Raw genomic sequence first — 20,643 nt, 5'->3', positions numbered from 1 at the left:
AGCTATTTCCTCATGCCACAGCAGTGAGCATGAGTGTGTGGCACATCAGTATCCCCCTCCCCCTTCCCCCTTCCTCTCAGTGAGCATTTGCCCCTTGCCTCCCTTCCACAGGGTGAACTGGGAGAAATGGGTCTGGATGGCATTGATGGAGAAGAGGTCAGTAATTTTAATTGTTTTTCTCTTAATGACTTGGTGCTTCAGTCAAGTGCTTAAAAAGCACCTTGGAAGTGGTGCAAATATTCTAAAATATTTTTCTTTTTTTTTAGGGAGACAAGGGTTTGCCTGGCTCCTCTGGCGAGAAGGGATATTCTGGCAGGAGGGTAGGCTTCAATCCCATTTACAGTGGGGCTAAATGATGGTGTAGAGGTGGATTTGAGCCCAGGGGATGGTGGAAAGCCATCATGCTCCCCTCAGGGCTGAGGGCTGGGCAGAGATGCTCTCAACGAGCAAGAGCTGCTCTTCCTAACTCTCCATCTCTTCCCACAGGGAGATAAGGGAGTCAAGGGTGAACGAGGGGAACGAGGCGACCGTGGGCTCCGTGGAGATCCGGTAAATACTGCTAAGGCTTCTTCTCGATTTTCCAACCACTTCCCACTGATCCTGGGGTCATCAGAGAGGGTGGCTCTGACTTATTTAATGCTGTTTGACAGTGGCAGGTCCCATGACAGAGCAAGGACTCAGAGGTGACACGTGGATACCACGTGATACCAACCCATCAATCACTGCTTCACCATATTGAAATTCCCCTTCTTTGTCTCCTTCAGGATTACTTCTCAGTTGGAAAGATGTGTCTGTCTGAAAACACCAGCAATAATTCATCTATTTCAGTCAAAAAAGGAAAAAAAGAAGAGTTGGTTCTCAGCTCTAGATGAGAACCCTCTCAGTTTATGAGATTTGATTTTCATGTCCCACTTACACAGATGTTTCTCATTGCTCTGTTGCTTTCAGGGAGATTCAGGAGCTGATAATACTCAACGGGGCCCCAGAGGACAAAAGGGTGAAATTGGACCAATGGTAAAATTTCTTTGTTGTCTTGTGTTGTTTTTTTTGGTTTTTACAACAGAATGGGCCAGATAAAGGGAGAAAAAAGGATGCTGCCAAAAAGATGCAAGTTCCTTAAACTCATCATGCCTTGTTAGATGGAATATTGTTTTCCACTAGAAAATGTTGGTTTGCAACCAAAACTTTCTCTGGGAAGATGTCAGTTTAGAAGATGTTTTGTGGAAAAAGCACCTTTTAAAATTTTTTTTATTATTATTTTACAATGCCTTTTTGGGATATTGCCTCTGAAAAGAGCTTGGAAATTACCTTTGTATGTTCTCATGGGTCATATATAAAAACAGAGAACTGATTAGATTACACCAAATCTAAACCTCCTGATTTACCTGAAACCTCTGTAAGGAAAAAAACCCCACACATTCCTTGGAAAATTTCAAAACCCATCTGTTTTCACATCAGCTCACAATAAAAAATGCATCTTAATTTGTCAGAAGGCATTTCCCAAAGAATAGGAATGTTGACTTCTGCTGGCCCAGAAACTTGATGGAAAGTCTCTGTGAGCTGTTAGAAGGATTCCTACCAAAGGCAGGACCATTAACTTGTGTGAAAGCATGAAAGGAGCCATTTTTTGAGAACTGAATCTGTTTTCCCAGTGCCTGCTCATCTCAGGGCTCTCACTTGAGTTTTGTTTTTCCCTTAGGGAGATCCTGGACCGGCAGGGCCGGAGGGCCAAGACGGTGAACCAGGGAGGAGGGTGAGTTGAGTTGCCAGACCTCCAGTCAGCAAGGCCCAAGCTTAGATTGACCATAGCTTTTCCCCTCCTTCCTTTCCATGTATTTTGTTTCACAAACAACAGGAATTCAACTTCAAAACCCAACAAGCCACCCCAAAAATTAGAAAAAAAAATCTCAAAAGGAAAATGCCTCATGGCTTCCTGTCTTGTTGTAGAGACTTTAAAAATCAAATTTATTCCCATGCAAATAACTCAGTGCTCAGATCAGTGGAGTTACACATGATTTATATATAAGGCCAGGTTGGATTGTGCTTGGAACAACCTGGTCTGGTGGAAGGTGTCCTTGCCCATGGCAGAAGGTTGGAATTAGATGGTCTTGAAGGTCTCTTCCAATCCAAACCAGTCTGTGATTCCATGATATGCATCTGCATTTGGCTGCTGGTTTTGGAAAGGCAAAAACCAAGCTGGAGCTGGAATGTCTGGGATGTGTGTGTGTCACTCCTGTCCCAGGGACGGTGACACACTCCTGACATGCATGAAGGAGCAGCTTTCCTCTGTGGGGGATGAGAGGAGGAAAACACATACCCAAGTGTGATTTAAAAGATCTGACCATGTGGATTTCCCTCTCCCTTTCCCCCCAGTAGTTTAAAACAGCCAAATGTAATTTTTGGACTATTAGAAGCATTTATCTAAAAGCAATGGGGAAAGGTGTGCTTACATATTAGATCAACAAGCCTCATTGTTCCTTCATCTGCAGGGCATGGCAGGACGGAGGGGACCCATAGGAGTAAAGGTAGGTGGTGATGGGACAACACATGGGGCTCCTGCCATACCATGGGTCAGGCAGCCTCAGCACCCAGAGGGAGGTGCCAAGAGAAGGCACATGCAGGCTTTGCTTGTTCCTCTCTGCCTCCTCTGTCCTCCAATTTTCCCAGCTCCTCCTCAGGCTCATGTCCCTGTGTGCTCCTTGCTGGACTCGGTGCAGAACCAACTGTCCATGTGCCTGCCTGTGTCCCACAGCATTCCCTGGTCAGATGTTTTGTCCCCATGTGCTGCTGGGCCAGTGTAACAGGGCCAAGACATGATGGTTGATGGCCATTGACTGCAGGAGGCAAATTGCCCCCACCATCACTGTGCTTATTATCTGCTATCACCATATCTTGGAAAAAAAACCAAAAACAAAGAAAAAACCCAACTGAAAATGTCTTCTTCCTTGCTCTTTGTGCAGCTGTGGAGCCCCTTTCCCTTCCCATGGTGCTGACCACATCTAACCTGCACTGTGCTGTTTTATACTTCCAGGGCACCAAGGGCTCACCTGGTCAGCCAGGGCCAGCTGGAGAACAAGGCATGCGAGGGCCACAGGTCAGTGAGTTCACAGCAGAGGGAAGGCCTTGCCTCATGATGCTGGGGTGTTACTTCATCACAGCCACTTTCCCAGAGAGTCTCACCCACAAAGACTGTTGGGATTTGGGTATTTTTGGGTGTGCTGTGGCCTGGTGGTCCCGCCTGCCACCGTGTTCACACCAGCCAAGGTGTGATGTGTTTGCAAAGCATCCCTCAGACACTGCAGTGTTTGCTTCCCCTTGGATCTTGGTGTGTTTCTGCCCACATGTGCTGACAGCCTCTCTTTTCTTCCCACACAGGGTCCCCCTGGCCAGGTTGGCACACCAGGCATCAGAGGAGAGCAGGGTATCCCTGGACCCAGGGTAATCCTTCTGCTGCTTCCTGGATATTAGTCCAACTATACTGTTGTTCAACTAATAAGATTCCAATGTGTCTTCACATCCCCCTCTTCTAGAGCTCCAGCTCTGCTCCAGTCTCTTTCAACACACTCTTCCAGCATGATTCTCCTCTCAACTTATGCTTAGGACTTCTTGATCAAGATTCACAGAAGAGAAAGAGCTAAAAGCAACCACAGAGGGGTCAGGACTTCAGTGTTTGGCCCATTATTGCAATTTTAGTTAAAGAGGATCTCTGAGTGACTGGTGGGGCACCTCTGTGATGTTTCATCCTCTGAAGCCAGAGCATGACCATCTCACATGCCTGCAGGGGCCACCCCATGTATTTATTTCTCCCTCCTGCTGCATTCCTCAGCCACACTTCACATAAAGCCACATTGCATTTCCCCACCCCCAGCATGATTTTCCCCCTCCTGCTTTCCCATGAGTGTTCTCTTAGGGACAATATAAATTGCTGCTGACATTTGCATTGAACTGAGCTGGACCTCCAGCTTCTCCCAAACATGAAGAAGACTTCTGAATTTCCTGAGGTGTTTTGAGAGACACCAGCCCTAGCACTCAGTACATGATTTCTGTGGTCATCCAGTTCCCTAGTTCCCGGCACCCAAGTTTCCTTGAACGTTGCCAACATGCCTCTCCCCATTTCCATTCCAGGCTGGGAGTGGACCTCCAGGACCCCCAGGAGATCGTGGCAGGATTGGTCCCCTGGGAAGGAAGGTATGCCTTCAGGAGCACTGGGCACCAGCAACTAAAGCTGCATTTAAAAGCTGATGGATTTTGCATGGGCTTAAAGAAACACATGAGATGAACCTTTTGGGCTTGCACAGTGTGGACAGAAGCAACTCTGTGTTCATTGTCTCATTAGGCTCCCATTTCAGTGAACAGAAAGGCAAAAGTAACTGAGCAACTGAGATTCCCAAATCAACTTTCCTGGGCAGATTCTCAGAAAATGCCCATGTGGGAAGGTTTATCTTTCCTGAAATCACCAAAGATCCCACAAAAGAGCATGCACATGGCAGCATTGCAGGCTGTGTAGGTCCAGTAATTTCTTTCTGCCACAAGGAGGGCTGCAGACTGCTTTGTGAGAAGAAATCAGTGTTGATGGGGTGGGGAAGGCTCAGAGCAGCCTGGAGTTTCAGCACATGCTTTAACAGATGCTCCTCTTTTTAGGGTGAACCTGGAAACCCTGGACCCAGAGGGCCGAATGGACAGCCAGGCCCACGAGGAGAGATGGTGAGTGTGGCCATGCCTTCACACCTCTAAGGACACTTTAAGAACTTCAGAGAACATTTAGGAGTTTCACAAAGCCCTGTGGCTTCAGTGGGTTCTTTCTATTGGTGCTGCTGGACCTGTGGGGTTTAAGTTGTTTACATATCACATATCATTTACATATTAGTGACTCTGGCTTTCCAATTTCAGGGTGATGATGGACGAGATGGAATTGGTGGCCCGGGTCCCAAAGGCAGGAAGGTAGGTGTATGCTCAGCAATCCCCTCTCCTCAACAAGGACAAGGAAGCAGCCAAGATCTCCAGTGCAGATGGAGGAGGGCATTTTCTAGAACATATCCAAATTAACCTTTCTGTTGTTTCAGGGAGAACGTGGCTTCGTAGGTTACGCAGGGCCAAAGGTGGGTGCAGCCCATGAGCTGTGCATTTATTTTCCAAGCAATTTTCCATGAGCCTGTGCAGGTTTAGAGCTGCTGTTTGTGGTTTTCCCACTCCTAGGGTGGACCTGGTGACCGTGGTGTTGCTGGAGGCCCTGGCCCCAAAGGAAACAGAGGCCGCAGAGTAAGTTGGACCATGGTACAAATTTTCCCTTCTGCATGAATGCCCTGAAAGGTGGACACCTTTCCCTCCAAGTGCTCCTGGGAGTCCTCCTGCAGATGTTCATGGAGAGGGTTTCTCTGCTCTCTCTTTCTAGGGAAATGCAGGAGCACCTGGGACACCCGGTCAGAAAGGAGAGATTGGATATCCTGGGCCATCTGTAAGTGTTCATTGCATTGCTGAGTGGTTTCATGTAATGGTCCCTGTGGGTTCCAGGGGTTGAAAAATATGTCCATCACTGTCTCCTGCTGATTTCAAGCTGGGGAAATCCCTCTTTATTTGTCTTGGATGTGTCTCTGTAAATTTTTAAGCAGCTCTTTATCGCTGACAAATTTTTACCCTTCCTCAAACCAAAGGAAAAAGTCAAGAGACAGGCTCTTACCAGGCACTAGGAATTCCCCATGGATATATGCCCCTTAAAATTCCTTCTAGGACATTCTCATCTCTTTATCATTCCCCACCCCACACAGAATATGAGCCGTGACCAATTCTGGCTGGCACAAGGCTCCCTAGAAAGGCCAAGGTGAACTTGGAGCATCATAACTCATAGAATGGTCTGGGTTGGAAGGGACCTTAAAGACCATCCAGTTCCAACCTCCCTTTTGAGTTTGGCCTCAGCTAGGTTTATTCCTCACACAGAAGAGCCCTGCACTCTGTTTCTGGAAACACAGCTGAAAACAGGCAGATTTTCCCTTGGCTCCTGCATGACCCATGGTTCAGCAGTTATTCTGACAGGTTTCATAAGGCACCCTGGAGATACACTTTGCACTCAACTTCTCTTCATTCTTTGAACAGGGCCTTAAAGGCGAGAAGGGAGAATCCAGAGATGTAAGTGTGGCACAATTTCTCTCTTGTTTTGGAACACCCCTGGGTTGGCTGTGTGACATATTTCTTTCCCCCCCTTTCTTTATTTCCTAAAGCAATGTGCGCTGGTGCAGAACATCAAAGACAAATGCCGTGAGTACCTCCTCAGTGCTTTGCCAAGCCCCCCTCTCTACCCTTATTTGCCCATCATGTTACAAGAATGGCACTGACCAAGCTGTTTTTTCCTGTCCATCTTTCCCACAGCTTGCTGCTATGGTAAGTCTCATTCAGCCCTTTAAACCCCAGGATGGTTGCATGTTGATCTCCCCACGTATGAACGATTTACTGAGGACACAGTCCTTGAATCCTGACAGCTGCTTGAGGCATGACTTGTTCCCAATGCCCATTCCTAACAGGTCCCAAGGAGTGCCCTGTCTACCCAACCGAGCTGGCCTTCGCTATTGACACCTCCTCGGGCGTTGTGAGGGAGGTTTTCAACAGGATGAAGCAAACTGTGCTCAGAGTGGTCAACAACTTGACCATTGCTGAGAGCAACTGTCCCCGGGGGGCACGGGTGGCCCTGGTCACCTACAACAATGAGGTCACCACTGAGATCCGCTTTGCTGACGCCAGGAAGAAATCCAGCCTCCTGCAGCAGATCCAAAACTTCCAGGCAACACTTACCACGAAGCCACGCAGCCTGGAGACCGCCATGTCCTTCGTGGCCAGGAACACCTTCAAGCGTGCCCGCAGTGGCTTCCTGATGAGGAAGGTGGCTGTCTTCTTCAGCAACGGGGACACCAGGGCATCCCCGCAGCTCAACGATGCCGTGCTGAAGCTCTACGACGCCGGGGTTGTGCCGGTGTTCCTCACCAGCAGGCAGGATGCAGTGCTTGCCAGAGCTCTGGAGGTTGGGGTCCTTCACCCTTTCTTTATTTTCTGCTCATGCCCTTGGTCTGATTTCATGGTGTTGGATGCCACAAGCAATGCTTGGCTTTCAAAGGCTTCTCAAATGTGGAAGGCTGGCCAAACTCATCCATCTATTAGGAGGGAAATGCTAATTTTGTAATCCCCACAGCACATGCTGGGAAATGCTAGTGAGACCACTCTTTTCTCAGGCCATGGCTCCAGGGTGCCAAATGTGGGATGAAACAGAAGGAAAGGTCTGACAGAAAGGCAAAGGGTGGGAAGGTGGGAGTACATTAGCTTTGTTGGCAGAGGGAGAGTGGACAGACAGAGATTAAAAGGCACAAAAAAGCCCCAGATAAACTCTCTGAGCACTGGTTCAAGGGGTTCCTTTTCTTGGAGTTTATGACTCTAAACTGACATCAGGGACATGAGGCTCCTCCAAAAGGGATCACCAAGAGCATTGTGCTGAGCAGAGAATCCCTTATAGTTGTGGAGTGCCCTGCCCTCCCCTGAGCTGAGAGGAGCAGAAGGCAGCATTACTGACTCTGTGTGTTTCTGTTCCCATCATCAGATCAACAACACAGTGGTTGGTCACGCCATTGTTCTTCCAACCAGCGGTGGACAGCTGAATCAAACCATCCAGAGGCTTTTGACTTGTCACATTTGTTTGGGTAAAGCATCCAATTTCTCCTCTAGACAGTTCCAAACCCTTCTGGCCACACAGCAGTCATTTGTAAAAAGGGAAGCCCAACTTGGGAGTCGGCCCTTCTGTTGATGGATACAAGGGATTCTTGGGTTGAGCAGAAAACATTGGCATTGTGAATGAGGTTTGCTGGTCATTCTCTGCTTTGTGAAGAGAAATTCCTTTTTTGTCTGGTTGCCACTTTTACAGCCCAAATGCTGATAGCTAAGTGCTCTAAAAGATGGCCTTCTGCCACTTATGACAGAGTGCTTCAGGGATCCCCTTGGACAAAGGAGCACATAAAAAAATACTGAACACATGACTAAATGTGTTGTGGGATGAAATGACTTGGGTATCAAGCAATGGACCATTGAATGTCCAGGGCTTGATGGTATTTCATGTGACACAAGAGATGTTTACGGTGATGAGGGAGGGTTGTGTTTGGGTCCTGCAGGTGAAACCCATTGTGTTTCTTCCCCAGATGTGTGTGACCCCCATCCCAGCTGTGCTGGAACTGGCCAGAGACCTGCCTTCCGAGACAGAAGGGCAGCCCCCACCGACGTGGACACGGACATAGCCTTCATCCTGGACAGCTCCGAGTCCACCACCCCCCTGCAGTTCAGCGAGATGAGGAAGTACATTTCCCACATTGTAACCAACCTGGAGATCAGCTCAGAGCCAAAAGTATCCCAGCACCACGCCAGAGTGGCCGTTCTCCAGCACGCTCCTTACGAACACGAAACCAACTCAAGCTTCCCACCAGTGAAAACTGAGTTCTCACTCACTGATTATGCATCCAAAGAGAAGATCATTAATTACCTCCACAATCAAATGACCCAGCTCCATGGCACGAGGGCTCTGGGAAGTGCAATTGAACACACAATCGCTCATGTCTTCGAAAGTGCACCCAGCCCTCGGGATCTAAAAGTCATCGTTCTGATGATGACTGGAAAAGTGAACAAAAAAGAACTCGAGCACCTGCAGAAGGCTGTCATCAGTGCAAAATGCAAAGGGTACTTCTTTGTTGTCTTGGGCATCGGCAGGAAGGTGAATGCCAAGAACATTTACAGCCTTGCCAGCGAGCCCAACGACGTGTTCTTCAAGCTGGTTGATAAACCAGGAGAGCTCCATGAAGAGCCCTTGCTGCGTTTTGGGACACTGCTGCCATCCTTTATCAGAAGTAAGTGCAACGTCCTGCAGCCCAAGTGTCATGGAAGGGGCAACACATGGCCTCTGAAAGGTTTTGAGCAGCAGGACCCATTGAAGTTAGACTCTTTTTTTTTTTTTGTTTGGTGCAATTTGGGCTGCTCATACTTTACCTAGCTGAGTATGTCTGGGTTTTGTTCACTTTGACCTCCCCATCCCCTTCCATGTTGATCCACCAAGAAGAGTTTGCACTTCAGTGTGCTCTGCCTTGGTCTTCATGGGCTCACCTGTGGATTCTGATCTCATCCCACCTGGCTTGCCTCTCACATAGGCCCTGCTGAGGCCCTTTGCAGCACTTCCTTGGAGCTCCTTCAACACCCAGCAGATCTTTCTTTGCAATTTCAGCATAAACATTATGTCCAGCAGGCCCTTGGCTGGCTCAGGCTGAGATCTGCAGTTGCTATATGCAGATTTAAGGACCAGATGTACAGGATTCTTTGCTCAGGGATAAATAAAGCTTTTATTTATTCCTTTGTACTGGGATAAATAAAGCTGCTGTATTTGGGATGTGCTGACTGTGCCCCCAAAATCTACATCTCTGCTTAGCTAGAGAACCCAGGCTGGACCTCCAGCTGCCACAGATCCTAAACACACCCATCAGCAAGGATAAGAAGTAGATGTCTTTTAGGAAATCTAGTTTTTAGCAAAAATTCCTGAAAACCAGATTAATGGGCTGATATACCACAGATTCAGGAACGTCTTGCTCTGAATAGAAAGCAAACATCTGGAAATAAATGTTTAGGTTATGTCAGTTTGCTTTTTCCATTTACTGCTTACAGCAGTCCTGGAAATTTCTAACTCTTGATTACCTGTGTGGTTGGAATTGCCCTGTTACAAGAAATGTGTTTATAAGTGACAGACTCAGGCAAACAGCCCTCTTGTAGTGAAGGGCCTCATGTCTGTAGACTGCAATAACAAATCTCCCAGCCCAGGATTTTTCGGTAACCAAACATCAAGCAAGAAAAGGAAACTTATTTCCTTTTTTTTTTTTTTTGTTTCTTTTTAATTAAGAAGAAATAAATGTAATGTGTTGGTGGTGGGTATCCATTATCCTCAACTCCAGTATTTAATGTCTCTCTCTGTCTCCAGGTGAATTTGCTTTCTACCTGTCTCCAGAGATAAGGAAACAGTGTAAGTGGCTCCAGAATGGTCAGCAAATCCAGGGCCAGCACCCCGTGCTCATTGGGCAGAAAGCAGTGTGAGTAATGCTTTGGGGAAAAGGAAAGAAAAAAGCAACTTCACTTTCAAAAATCAGGATTATCTTTTAATTAATGTAATTCTAATAATATTTCAATTAATTTTACTGGTTCCCCCAGTGCTGTGTCAAAAGAGCAACAGAGATATCTTATAGAGAAGGGTGATTAATAATTTTAAATTTGGGGTAAATTTCATGTTTATATATTTATAAAAATATGAAGGAGGTATATGCTGACTTTGATCTTGTAGGTCAGGAATTCCAGAAATTACTATGAATTTGGGGCTTTCTACTCCAAATGTTATTTTCAGAGGCTGGGCTGCCCTGGGTTATCTGATACACAGAATGCAGCAAAGCACCCATGGTAATATTTTCTGAAGAGAAGTGAAAGCTTGTGTCACCCAGACTCACTGGTGGCACAGAGCTGTCCTGGCTTTAGAAGGCCAAGACCTTTGAAGTCAGGCATGCTGCAGATCTGAGTTCATCCTTATCAGAACAAGGGGATGAGAGATAATAAGAGAATCACAGAAGAGTTTGGGTTGGAAGGAACCTCAAAGAACGTCTTCCAACCCCTTCCCACGGGCAGGGACTCCTTCCACTGGGGGCACTTTTCACTGCCTAGATCTAAGCACTTTTCACTCTTCACTGTGAAGAGTGAAAATTTAAGGCTGGCAAAGGCTCTTGACTTCAGGTGGGTTCTTTCCAGTGGTTTCTAGGTCAACTCACCTCCATTTCCAAAATTCTGCTCAGGTTCGTGGCTCCCAACGCGACCGCCAGCCGCACCTTCCCTGCCAGCACCACGGTCAGCGCCACCATCAAGCCAGCGGAGAGTGCCCACGCCACAACCCCTCCTGCCAGCACCACAGCCCAGGCCAGAGCCCCCGAGACCACCCCAGCCAGCTCTGTGGCCCAGGGGAATGCCACTGCCCAGGGAGCAGCCAGTGCCACCACCACCCACAGCAAAGCCAGCGCCCGAGCTGCCACCAGCAATGCCACAGGCACCGCGGCCGGCGGCAGGAGGAGACACAGCGGTACGTGGGCAGCTCTCCCTGTGTGGGCAGGGCCTGCCTCTAGGCTGAACCACAGCAGGCTGTGGCTGTTCTCTCCCCCTGAGAGGATTTTTCCTGTGGGTAATGTCACCCAGAGGCCAAATTTTGGTTTTAGGTGTAAATCAGGAGGTCTGTGCTGGGGCATTGCCAACTTGCGTTAAGAATCTTGTGCAAAATGGGTGGGGGACAGACTGGCCCTAGGCAAAACACAAGCAGGAACAATCCATCCCTCTACAGAGAGCTTCTCTTTCTAGTGACTCACTCTAGGGGCTCATTTGTTTCCATGATTTCCTTGGAGCATTGCCCCTTGGCCAAGTTTTGCTATTAATGGTGGTTCATATAATGGCATTTTTTGAACTCTCAGCTAACAGGAATAGTTAGTTCATCAATGGATCAGTGTGGAGACCTGTTTGGGAATGCCAAGCCTCTTTCATGTGAGCATGGTTCATACAAAGGGGTATTTTTGCAAGGGAGTACAGGCAGATCTGCACTAGCTGAGCAAGGATCAAAGAATGTGTCCAAGCACAGGGAAGCTCATCCTGTCACTGGTGGCAAGTCCCTGCATAAATAATAAACAAAACCCAATAAGTAAAAGCAATCAGCTTTTGCAAGGCTAATGCTTTTATCAGCTTGAGGGGAATAAACTTTTCTGGGTGTTTCTTGCTCCACCAGTGCTTCAAGCAGTATTTATAAAGGTCTCATCCAGTGATCTGCCAGAGCAGGAAAACCTTTCCATAACAACTTCTTTGACCTGTTAAGGTTATCATCCCTGGAAATGTTCAAGACCAGGGCTTGGAGCAACTTGGTGTAGGGGAAGGTGTCCCTGCCCATGGCATGGAGGTTGGAATGAGATGGTCTTGAAGGTCCCTTCCAACCCAAACCAGTCTGTGATTTTATGTTCACTCTTAGGCAGGCTTGGCTTGAAGGTCTTCAGCAGCTCAGTGAATCCATTGCACCCTAGAGGAGGAAGGATCTGACTGGACACATTTACAGTTGTTGGGAAAGTGCTGGGAGTTTCAAGCTGTGAGAATCTTGTGGGGAAAACAAAAAAGAAAAAAAAAGGCTTTGATTTGCTAGATTGCAACAGATTACTAAAGATAAATAAACCACTTGGTGAATCATCTGAGCTATGGGAAACAAAGCCTCCTCTGCAGGGGCATTTGAGACAGTCAAGTGCCAGCCTGGCTTGCACTTGCCATGGAAAAAAGAATCTGCAGCACTGAGGCACTTCTTCCTTGAGATCTTTCCCTCTTCACTCACTGCCTGGTGTCTCTTCTGATTTCTGATTCTGATTCTGATTCTGATTCTGATCCTGTCCTGCAGCAAAGACCCACGACATCCAGATCACAGACGTCACTGAGAGCAGTGCCAGGCTGCGCTGGGCCAGCTCTGAGCCCCACAGCACCTTTGATGTCACTGTCACCTTGGCACAGGACCACTCCCTTGTGCAGAGGCAAAACCTGACCGGCACCGAGCACGTCATCCGGGGGCTCAGGAGCGGGCAGAAATATGTTGTTGTCATCACTGGCTCCCAAAAATCCCAGCCCAAAGTAACCTACACAGGGTCATTCAGCACAAGTAAGTGACTCTCAGAAACATGTGGACATTGATTTTTTTTTCATTAAGTGGGCACAAAAAGTGGGAGGGGAAAAAAAAATAAGAGATCGGGAATCAGCTGGTACCAAAAATCCCAGCCCTGGCTGTGCTAAGTTGTGTCATTTCATGTCTGCTGTCACCAGCAGGGTATGAAACGTTGCAAATGTGTTTCTTTGAAAAATGGGAGTTGAACTTCAGTGGGGTTAAATCAGCACAGAATGTGGGATAGTTAAAGGCAGTCCCAGAGTAGGTTTGTTACGTGCTGGAGGGTTTGTACATCGGTGCAAAAGGTCTTGGTGAGGGCCCAGCCTGCACTACTGCAATTAATAATGAGTCAAACTGGTAAACTCAGTCCACCCTGATTTCAAAATAAGCAAGAAAACTGCTTCCCTAATAGCCATTTCCAAAGCTACTGATCTGCTTCCCACACTACCCAGAAAAACCCACAAAGAGGAGATGAAATGGAAGATTTAGTCCCTTGGGAATCCAAACTCCATGTGTGCACATCCATCACCAAACTCTCTGGCATGGTCAAAAGTTGCTGTCTAAGACACAGCCAAATTTTTTTTTAATACAGTTGGCACAGAGGTGACTTGGCTTGGTGGTGTGAAGTTTGTGCTGGTCCTGCCATTGCCATGTCTGGCTTCCTCTGGCACTTCCAAGACAATTCCGGTGCTCTTGGAGAGCCTTTCCTCTGGCTTCAGTGGGTTTGGACCAGTCCCTTACCTTTGCAAGCAATAAACATGCCCACAAAAATGTTGAGAAAAGACATCAGTGGGTAGAAGTAACATTTGCATGTGCTGAATTGGAGCTCCCAATGCCCAGGGAAGCTGCTTTTCCCATGGAATAAACCTTGAGTGGGAATAAACTGAGTAGGCAGTGGTGGCAAGCTGTGACCTGGACACTGAGTAGGATTGTCCCCCTTACCCACACCCAAACCATACACTAAATAAAAGCAAATCCAGCCCTTCCTGGGCCTGCAGACCCCCCCATGGAATATTTTTCACCTGTGACAATCCTCACCATAGAGGGATGTGAGGCCTGATGGGAGGAGTGTGCTCCAAGAGGGCCCTTGAGGGAACAAGAGGGGACAGATCCACCATGGATTGGCTCCCCTGGTGATGCCATTTTTGTTCTGCCATCTGCAACTGGCCTTGGAGATGGCAGAACAAAAGCTAAACTGGCTCCAGAGAGGCCACATCCAGCTCCTGAACCCCTGCCCTGTTGGTGCTGTGGGGTGAGTGGGGCCATCCAAAGCAGTCCTGTGGGGCCTGAGGATGCTCCTCTGTGGTGACCCCTGAGGATGAGCCCAAGCAGAGCCACTGGGGAGGGAAGGTGATCCCAGCCAGGCAGTTGGGCGTTGCTCATCCCATCAGATGCCTCCAGTAAACATTTCTCCAGTGTGTGTGCTGGGCTAAACAGATCCAGACCTGGCCCCTGTGCTGGAGCAGGGGCCAGGGGGTTTGTTTGTGACTGCCCTGAGGGTGCTGCTGCTACTGCCCTCCCCTTTGAGTGACCCTCTGCCTCTCCCCACAGAGACCCAGGCGCAGTCCCAGGTGTCCCTGGCCAACATGATGCTCAACACTGAGCCACTGGAAGGGCCTGAGAGTGGTGAGTGTGGGCCACGGGGGGATTGCTGGGCTGGGGGCTCTCACAGTCCCACTAACACCAAGGGATCTGCAAATCCTTGGCTTTGCAGAGCCAGCTGAGCATGGCCTTGGTGACACCCTTGGCAGCATGGGTCAGAGCCCTCCTTTGGGGTCTCTGCCTCTTTTCATGGCTTTGGGTGACATCAAGCTCATCACACCGGTGCTGTCACACACCATCAGTGTCACAACCCCTCCTGCAAGGACCTGGAAGGGCTCTCAGCCTTCACCCAGCAGCACAGCCACTGCAGCCACACCAACAATGGATCTGCCATCCAAAACTCAGCCCTGAATCATCACTCCCGTGTTTTCCTTCAAACATTTTGCTTGTGCTGGGGCTCATTTTCTTCACAAAGTGGTCTGAGAGCACGGGGAGATGCTGCTGCTCAGTGTGCTCAGCCAGGAGCTGTGGAGCTGCTGTTGAGCTCTGGCTGCTGGTGTTGAGTGGGATGAGCATGGATCTCAGTCATGCCTGGCTGGTGGCACCACTGGAGCTTTGTGCAGCCAAGGGCTTGTGCTGGACCAACTCGTTTCTCCTTCCTGCATGACCCATCATCCTTCTCTTCCCGTGTGCTCCTGCTCATTTGGCCCCTCTCCCTGCCACTGCCATCCCCCTCATCCCCCCTTGTTCCCACCAGGTGACAAGCACCCCATGGCTTTGTTTAACCCCTTGTTTAACCCCTTGGCACCAGCCCTTGGCAAACCAGGTGTGTGGGCTTCTCCTGCCCCAGGGAAAAGGGATGTGCTGTGTGCTTTGCTCTGCACTTCCACACAGACCTCTCCTTCTCAGCTCCATTTGCTGACACACTTATAGCAAATGCCTCTGCCTGAGGATTTATGGCAGCCAGAAATCTGGGGGGAGCATTCCCCAAGGATACCAATCCAAGGTTTTCAACAGGATAAAGACTCTAAAGAGGGCAGGGAATTGGGGATGGGTTTAGCTGAGCCTCCTCTAGTTCATGGGAGAACACTCATGTGTGAATCTTCCAAGAGACTTTGGAGGAGACTTTGGACTCACACTGCCCTGCTTGTATGGGTAAAATAGCATGGATGGCCCAGCATAGCTAATAAAAACTCTGAGATTTGGACCCAAATTATCATTTTGGGGCAGGAAAGGAACATATGTTTAAGTGTTCATTGAGCCTTCACATATACCAGGTGCAACTTGCTTTTAGAGATAAACACACTTAAGGACTAGAAGTCACTGCCAAGAGAAAGAGCTTTGAAAAGTGGGTGGGGGGATTTGTGTGAGGGCTCAGTCCTGAGTGCACAAGTGGGGAGTAAGGGGCTCCCACTACGTTGCTCCAAGGTTCTGGGGTTTGGATCTGTGACAAAACCAAGAGCAAGAAGAGGTAAACTGGAGGCTGAGGAAGGTTTGCATCCAGCAAAGCAAAACAAAACACACGAGAGGGAAATGCCTCCAGTCCTGAACCAGACTTTATTTTCCCTTTTTTCCCTCTTTTCAATCTCTTTGCTTTTTCAGCTTTTAACCCTCTCAGAATCACTTAACCTTTGCACCTTTTGCCATGCAGATTGGCCAGACCCTTGCTTGCTGGACTTTGACATGGGCATGCAGTGCAAGGACTATCAGATTGTGTGGTTCTTTGACTCCAAACACAAGTTCTGCAGCCAGGGTTGGTATGGTGGCTGTGGAGGTAATGCCAATAGATTTGAGACCGAAGCTGAGTGCTATAACAAATGCTTAAAGCCATGTAAGTACCCCATGAGGATTCACCCTTTTGCATTTTGTCCTATTGTCAAATGATGTTTGGATCAGAGAGAAAACACCATTTAAAATCCAAACCCATGCACTTTTTCCTCCTCCAGCAGCAGATGAGAAAGCCATGCAGCAGCCACCCCTTGAGAAAAGATTCTCATCAGGTAACACATCCCCCCCAAAAAAATGAATCATCACAAACAAAGCAAACCCATTTCACCTTGACCATTTCACAGCATGCATCCAAGCCTGTCCAACCCCAGACCAAAAGCAGCACAGACTTAGTTTTCACTTGCTCCTTCACACAACCATGCCCTTCCATCTGCTTTGCATGAGCCAGTCACTTTGCATGCTGTGGGTGTGTTGTCCCACCAGGATGTGCTGTGTTGGCACAGCCTGAGTGGCAAAGCTCACTGGATTTCATCAGGGACCTGGGGTTGCTGAACTGGAGCGTGGCACGGTCCCAAACAGGTTTGTGTTATCTCTGTGTGCCCAAGAAGTGCCACCCTTCTGCTGGAATGTAGAGAATTCCCAACATTTCACTGCCTGTAACCAAAACACCTGATGGAAAGTGACTCCATGGGGCTTGGGCATTGCATGGAGATGTTTTCCTTCATCACCAAAAGAGGAAAGCCAAGCCTGAGGGAGGAGCCTGCAGGAAAACGGTGATGCCCTCCTCTCCTCAAGGAGCTTCTGAGGTTAAGGGGTTATGTTTGCAAACCCCTTCAAGACCTGGGAAGGGAGAAGAGGCTTGAAATCCCCTGTGTTGGTTCAGCAAGGGGTTGGGATGGGAACAGAGCCCAGAAAATCCTTATCAGAGCAGCCTCCCCCTCCCAGAGGTGTTTTAGGGCCCTTTGTGGAGCTGGGAGGGAAACCAAGGAGTGAAGACAGCTCTGGTACCTAAAGGCAGGGCTTTAGTCCTTGCAGTGGCATGACAGGGTTTGAAAAGGTGAATTACAGACCCTTCCACCTCATTTGACTTTCTTAGGTTCATTTTAAGATCCTTAAATGCATTTGGGAATTTTTGTCCCTGGCAAAGATGTGGAGGCAAGGAGGAGGCGGCCACCACCAGCCACAGAGATGTCTGGGGTGGCAGAAGGGGGTTTCAAGGTGCTTTGGGGAAGCAAATGGGCACCATGGACCCTCTGGCTGTGATCTGAGCACTTTGCTGCCAGGGGAAGCAGCACACAGCTTCACTCCAGAGCAGGATTCCACCCTGGGAGGGCAGAGAAGCCTCCCTGATGAGGTTTTGAGGTTTTCTCTGGAGGGCATGAGTTTCTGCTAGCCCTGTCCCACAGGCCAGCCCCTCCTGATCACTGTCACATGCTTTGATGATGTTTCCAGCAACTGTTTCTGAGGCTAAAGTGATATTTCATCAACTTGGCATTGCTCTGCCCTGGGCACAGAGTCAAGAAAAGCAGCCTGGGGGCCCTGGAGGGATGTTCAGGTCTCTGCCTGCTGTGCTCTGCTCACTTTATTCCCTTTCCATTTTCTGCAAAGCCAGAGCTTGAATCCACATGGAAAATGGACACAGGAGTTCAGTGCAGCTCAGCTTTTAAGGTGCCCAGGCTCTGGGTTCAGCTCTCAGCAGGTGCAACAATGAGAAATGAGTTGAGTTCCCAAACTTTAAGGCACTTTGGGTGCAAAAACCTGCACCAGACCCACTTCCCTTTGGAAGCCTTTCAAATGCTGTGATCCCCTTTAATTATGGACTTTTTATAGATCATTTTTCATGTGTAGATGTGGAACATGAGGCATGGTTTAGTGGTGGGCTTGGCAGTGCGGGGCTCAAGGGTCTTAGAGGACTTTTCCAACCTTAATGGTTCAATGGTTTTATTTTTTTTATTGTTACTAACTTTTTACTATGACAAAAGTAACTCTTAAGTGTAACTGAGGAGCCAAGGCACATTTTCTTCATGGGATGACTAAAAACCCTGTCTCTCCTTATCTGCTACAGCTTAAAACACATTTTAACTCCCTAATTCTTGCTCTCCATCAATTCTTGGAAATCTTTGGGTAAGCTTTTGTTTAATTTCAGACAGAAATAGGGTAAAATTAGGTTATATACACAAAAGAACTCCTTCTGTTTTGATTGGTGTTTGGATTTCATTACTGTGCAGGAATTCCTGTGCATCTTCTTCTTTGGGGAAGAGTCATTCCTGTGTTCACATCTGCTGGATTTCAGTGTTTTGGAAGGTGGGGAAGAAGGGAGATGGGCTTTGGAAAAAGAAAATCTGAATATAAAAAAGGCAAAGAGCCTGCCTAAGGCATGGGGAAGCTTTAGGCTGTAGGAGCCCAAAAGCAAAGCTGAACTGGAAGGTCAATACTGATTTCTGACTCCCCCTTATCTGTGGTGTTTATGCTGTGCTGAGCAGAGGGGGCACAAGTTCCTTCTCCTTTCCTTTGTGAAGGGAGGTGTGTGACCTGATGGCAAATCAGTGGATGATATCAGATATTTTTTAAATTTTATTTTTAAAAAATTATTTGGTGATTTCATTTAGCCACAATCCAAGCTCTCTGCTGTTTTGTCCCCCGCTCACCCAGCCAGGGATGCAAGATGCAGTGTGGTGGACCCAGGAGCATTTTCACATGGAAAATTTCTCATTTAAATGAAGTCAGTCATTTTAGTGGTGCCAGTACTTCTTGCCTTGCAGCCCAGCCAGTCCTCTCCCAGTTCTGAGACCTGCCAACTCCTTTCCTACAGATCCAAGGGATTTGCAGACAACCACTGCCATGCATCACTCCTCCTTCATCGCTCCTGGATGCATGGCAGCAACACAGGAGACAAACAAACTGGTAACCTCCAGGGAAAGAGGTTCTCTTTGCAAAGATGGAGATGGGATTTAGTCATCCAAATCAGGAGATTGCAGAGTCTGAGCTGTGGATGCCCTTTCTCAGCCCGCATTCCAGCCCTGCCCTGCAGACACACAGAAAAGGCTGTGCTTCACCCAGGAGTGCTACTGACCACTGTTGCTCCTGGTTTTTTCCACAGTGATGGATGTGTGCCGGCTGCAGAAGGACGAGGGCACCTGCAGGAACTTTGTGCTGAAGTGGTACTACGACCCCGAGACCAAGAGCTGCGCCCGCTTCTGGTACGGCGGCTGCGGCGGCAACGACAACAGGTTCAACACGCAGAAAGAATGTGAAAAACTCTGCAGCCCTGGTAAGAGGGACCAGCCAAATCCCTGAAATCCCCCCCTCTGCTCCTCCTGGCAGTTACCTCGTTTATCTTCCCTCAAAATCCTGCATCAAAACCTTATTTATTCCTTCTTTCCCCACCAGGTACCATCAACCCCGGCGCGGTGACGGCGATGGGGACATAGAGCCAGGGGCTGGCCAACACTTACCTCTGAGACAGCATCACCTTTGCCACCTTGCCCCTATAGAAGCTAAGGGTATAGACAACCTTGCACTGTAATATTTCATGCTTTTAACTCCCAGGCAAACCCCGAGGAGAGGGTTTTGCTGCATGACCTATCAATATGGTGCTAAACTGTTTGTGGACTGAGTGCTACACGTGCCCGGGTTATATTGTATAGCTTCAACATTGCCAAATATTTACCCAAGTGCAGATTGTTGTTGTCTCTCAACGTGTCTCTAAATTAGCCTTTTTTCCCCCCAATTCTGGCTCTCTGCCTATATAAGGCATCACAAAAATGAGTAAAAAAAATCATAATAATTTCACTGCAACTTGTTACCTGCTTGCTTTTATCCTTCTCATAACTGAGTGTAACTTTACAGGGGAAGCCTTTGTGTAAGAGAGTGGCTGATTCTGATAAAAAATTGGTTCCATTTCTACTCTTCCTCTTTTTTTTTCTTTTTTTTTTTCCCTCCTTTTGCTGGATTCAGTCTCAGACTAGATCCCTTGTATGCATTTGTACCACATATGGCCAACCGAACTAGCAAGGAAAAGGAAGCAAAGTTTCCAAATGCAAATGCACTGCTGGGACCAAGGCCTCAGTTAACAAATCTTTAAATTGTGGTGTAGGATGCCTCTGGCATTCTTCTGATGTTGTATGTTTTATAAAATACAAAGCAAAGCAGTCTGGGGAGGGGGAGCAGTGGGAGGGAGGGGGGTTTTATTTTTATTGTGGATTCTGTGTCAGGAAGTCTATACAAAGAACTTTTAAATAAAGTCTAATGGAGGTTTTGAGAAACTTGTGGGTTTGTCTTTGTTAAAGCCAGTGTGGGTATGAATGGAATCATTTTCCAGGGTCTGGAAAGCAATTATCTGGGGTGGGGGGAAAATCCCACTGTTCCTCAAAGGGAGGATAGATGTAGTAAGGGTATTCAGGGGGACAGCACTGGGAGGCTGCTGGCAACCTGGAGATTTCCAGCTTGGAAAAAAGGTGGAAACAGAGATGTCTTGGTTGTGAAATCTCCATCCTGAAGGAATTTAAACTGAGCTGGACATGGCAATTAGCAACTTGGCCTCAGCCAGTCCTGGGTGTCCCTGTGTGACTCAATGACCCCATAAGTATTTTCATCTGTCTCCTTCACTTTCCACAGCCATGATTTTTACCCTTGCTCTCTTTCTCTGAGCT

General features: G+C 48.1%; 1 protein-coding gene across 11 annotated transcripts in view; it reads left to right on the top strand.

Annotated features, from left to right (window-relative positions):
* COL6A3 (collagen type VI alpha 3 chain) overlaps positions 1 to 20,256 on the top strand; it is a 59,041-nt gene extending 38,785 nt beyond the window's left edge. For 6 of the 11 annotated variants that reach the window (XM_059868130.1, XM_059868135.1, XM_059868134.1 and 3 more), the window contains 28 exons: positions 112 to 156; positions 267 to 320; positions 487 to 549; positions 949 to 1,014; positions 1,700 to 1,753; positions 2,490 to 2,525; positions 3,032 to 3,094; positions 3,376 to 3,438; positions 4,126 to 4,188; positions 4,642 to 4,704; positions 4,891 to 4,941; positions 5,064 to 5,099; positions 5,197 to 5,259; positions 5,393 to 5,455; positions 6,091 to 6,123; positions 6,216 to 6,252; positions 6,364 to 6,375; positions 6,516 to 7,009; positions 7,580 to 7,679; positions 8,172 to 8,870; positions 9,986 to 10,094; positions 10,842 to 11,122; positions 12,464 to 12,718; positions 14,273 to 14,347; positions 15,915 to 16,094; positions 16,210 to 16,263; positions 19,092 to 19,262; positions 19,382 to 20,256. In XM_059868130.1, coding sequence (XP_059724113.1) covers positions 112 to 156; positions 267 to 320; positions 487 to 549; positions 949 to 1,014; positions 1,700 to 1,753; positions 2,490 to 2,525; positions 3,032 to 3,094; positions 3,376 to 3,438; positions 4,126 to 4,188; positions 4,642 to 4,704; positions 4,891 to 4,941; positions 5,064 to 5,099; positions 5,197 to 5,259; positions 5,393 to 5,455; positions 6,091 to 6,123; positions 6,216 to 6,252; positions 6,364 to 6,375; positions 6,516 to 7,009; positions 7,580 to 7,679; positions 8,172 to 8,870; positions 9,986 to 10,094; positions 10,842 to 11,122; positions 12,464 to 12,718; positions 14,273 to 14,347; positions 15,915 to 16,094; positions 16,210 to 16,263; positions 19,092 to 19,262; positions 19,382 to 19,422 — 3,324 coding nt within the window. In that variant the 3' untranslated portion in view covers positions 19,423 to 20,256. The remainder of the gene's footprint in view (positions 1 to 111; positions 157 to 266; positions 321 to 486; positions 550 to 948; positions 1,015 to 1,699; positions 1,754 to 2,489; positions 2,526 to 3,031; positions 3,095 to 3,375; positions 3,439 to 4,125; positions 4,189 to 4,641; positions 4,705 to 4,890; positions 4,942 to 5,063; positions 5,100 to 5,196; positions 5,260 to 5,392; positions 5,456 to 6,090; positions 6,124 to 6,215; positions 6,253 to 6,363; positions 6,376 to 6,515; positions 7,010 to 7,579; positions 7,680 to 8,171; positions 8,871 to 9,985; positions 10,095 to 10,841; positions 11,123 to 12,463; positions 12,719 to 14,272; positions 14,348 to 15,914; positions 16,095 to 16,209; positions 16,264 to 19,091; positions 19,263 to 19,381) is intronic. The other 5 variants (XM_059868133.1, XM_059868139.1, XM_059868140.1 and 2 more) reach the window with 3 other exon arrangements.
* The last annotated feature ends 387 nt before the right edge of the window (positions 20,257 to 20,643 follow it).

Source organism: Haemorhous mexicanus, chromosome 26 (assembly GCF_027477595.1).
Source record: "Haemorhous mexicanus isolate bHaeMex1 chromosome 26, bHaeMex1.pri, whole genome shotgun sequence".
In the NCBI taxonomy this organism is placed as follows: Eukaryota; Metazoa; Chordata; class Aves; order Passeriformes; family Fringillidae; genus Haemorhous; species Haemorhous mexicanus.
This window is presented reverse-complemented; position numbering and strand designations above follow the sequence as displayed.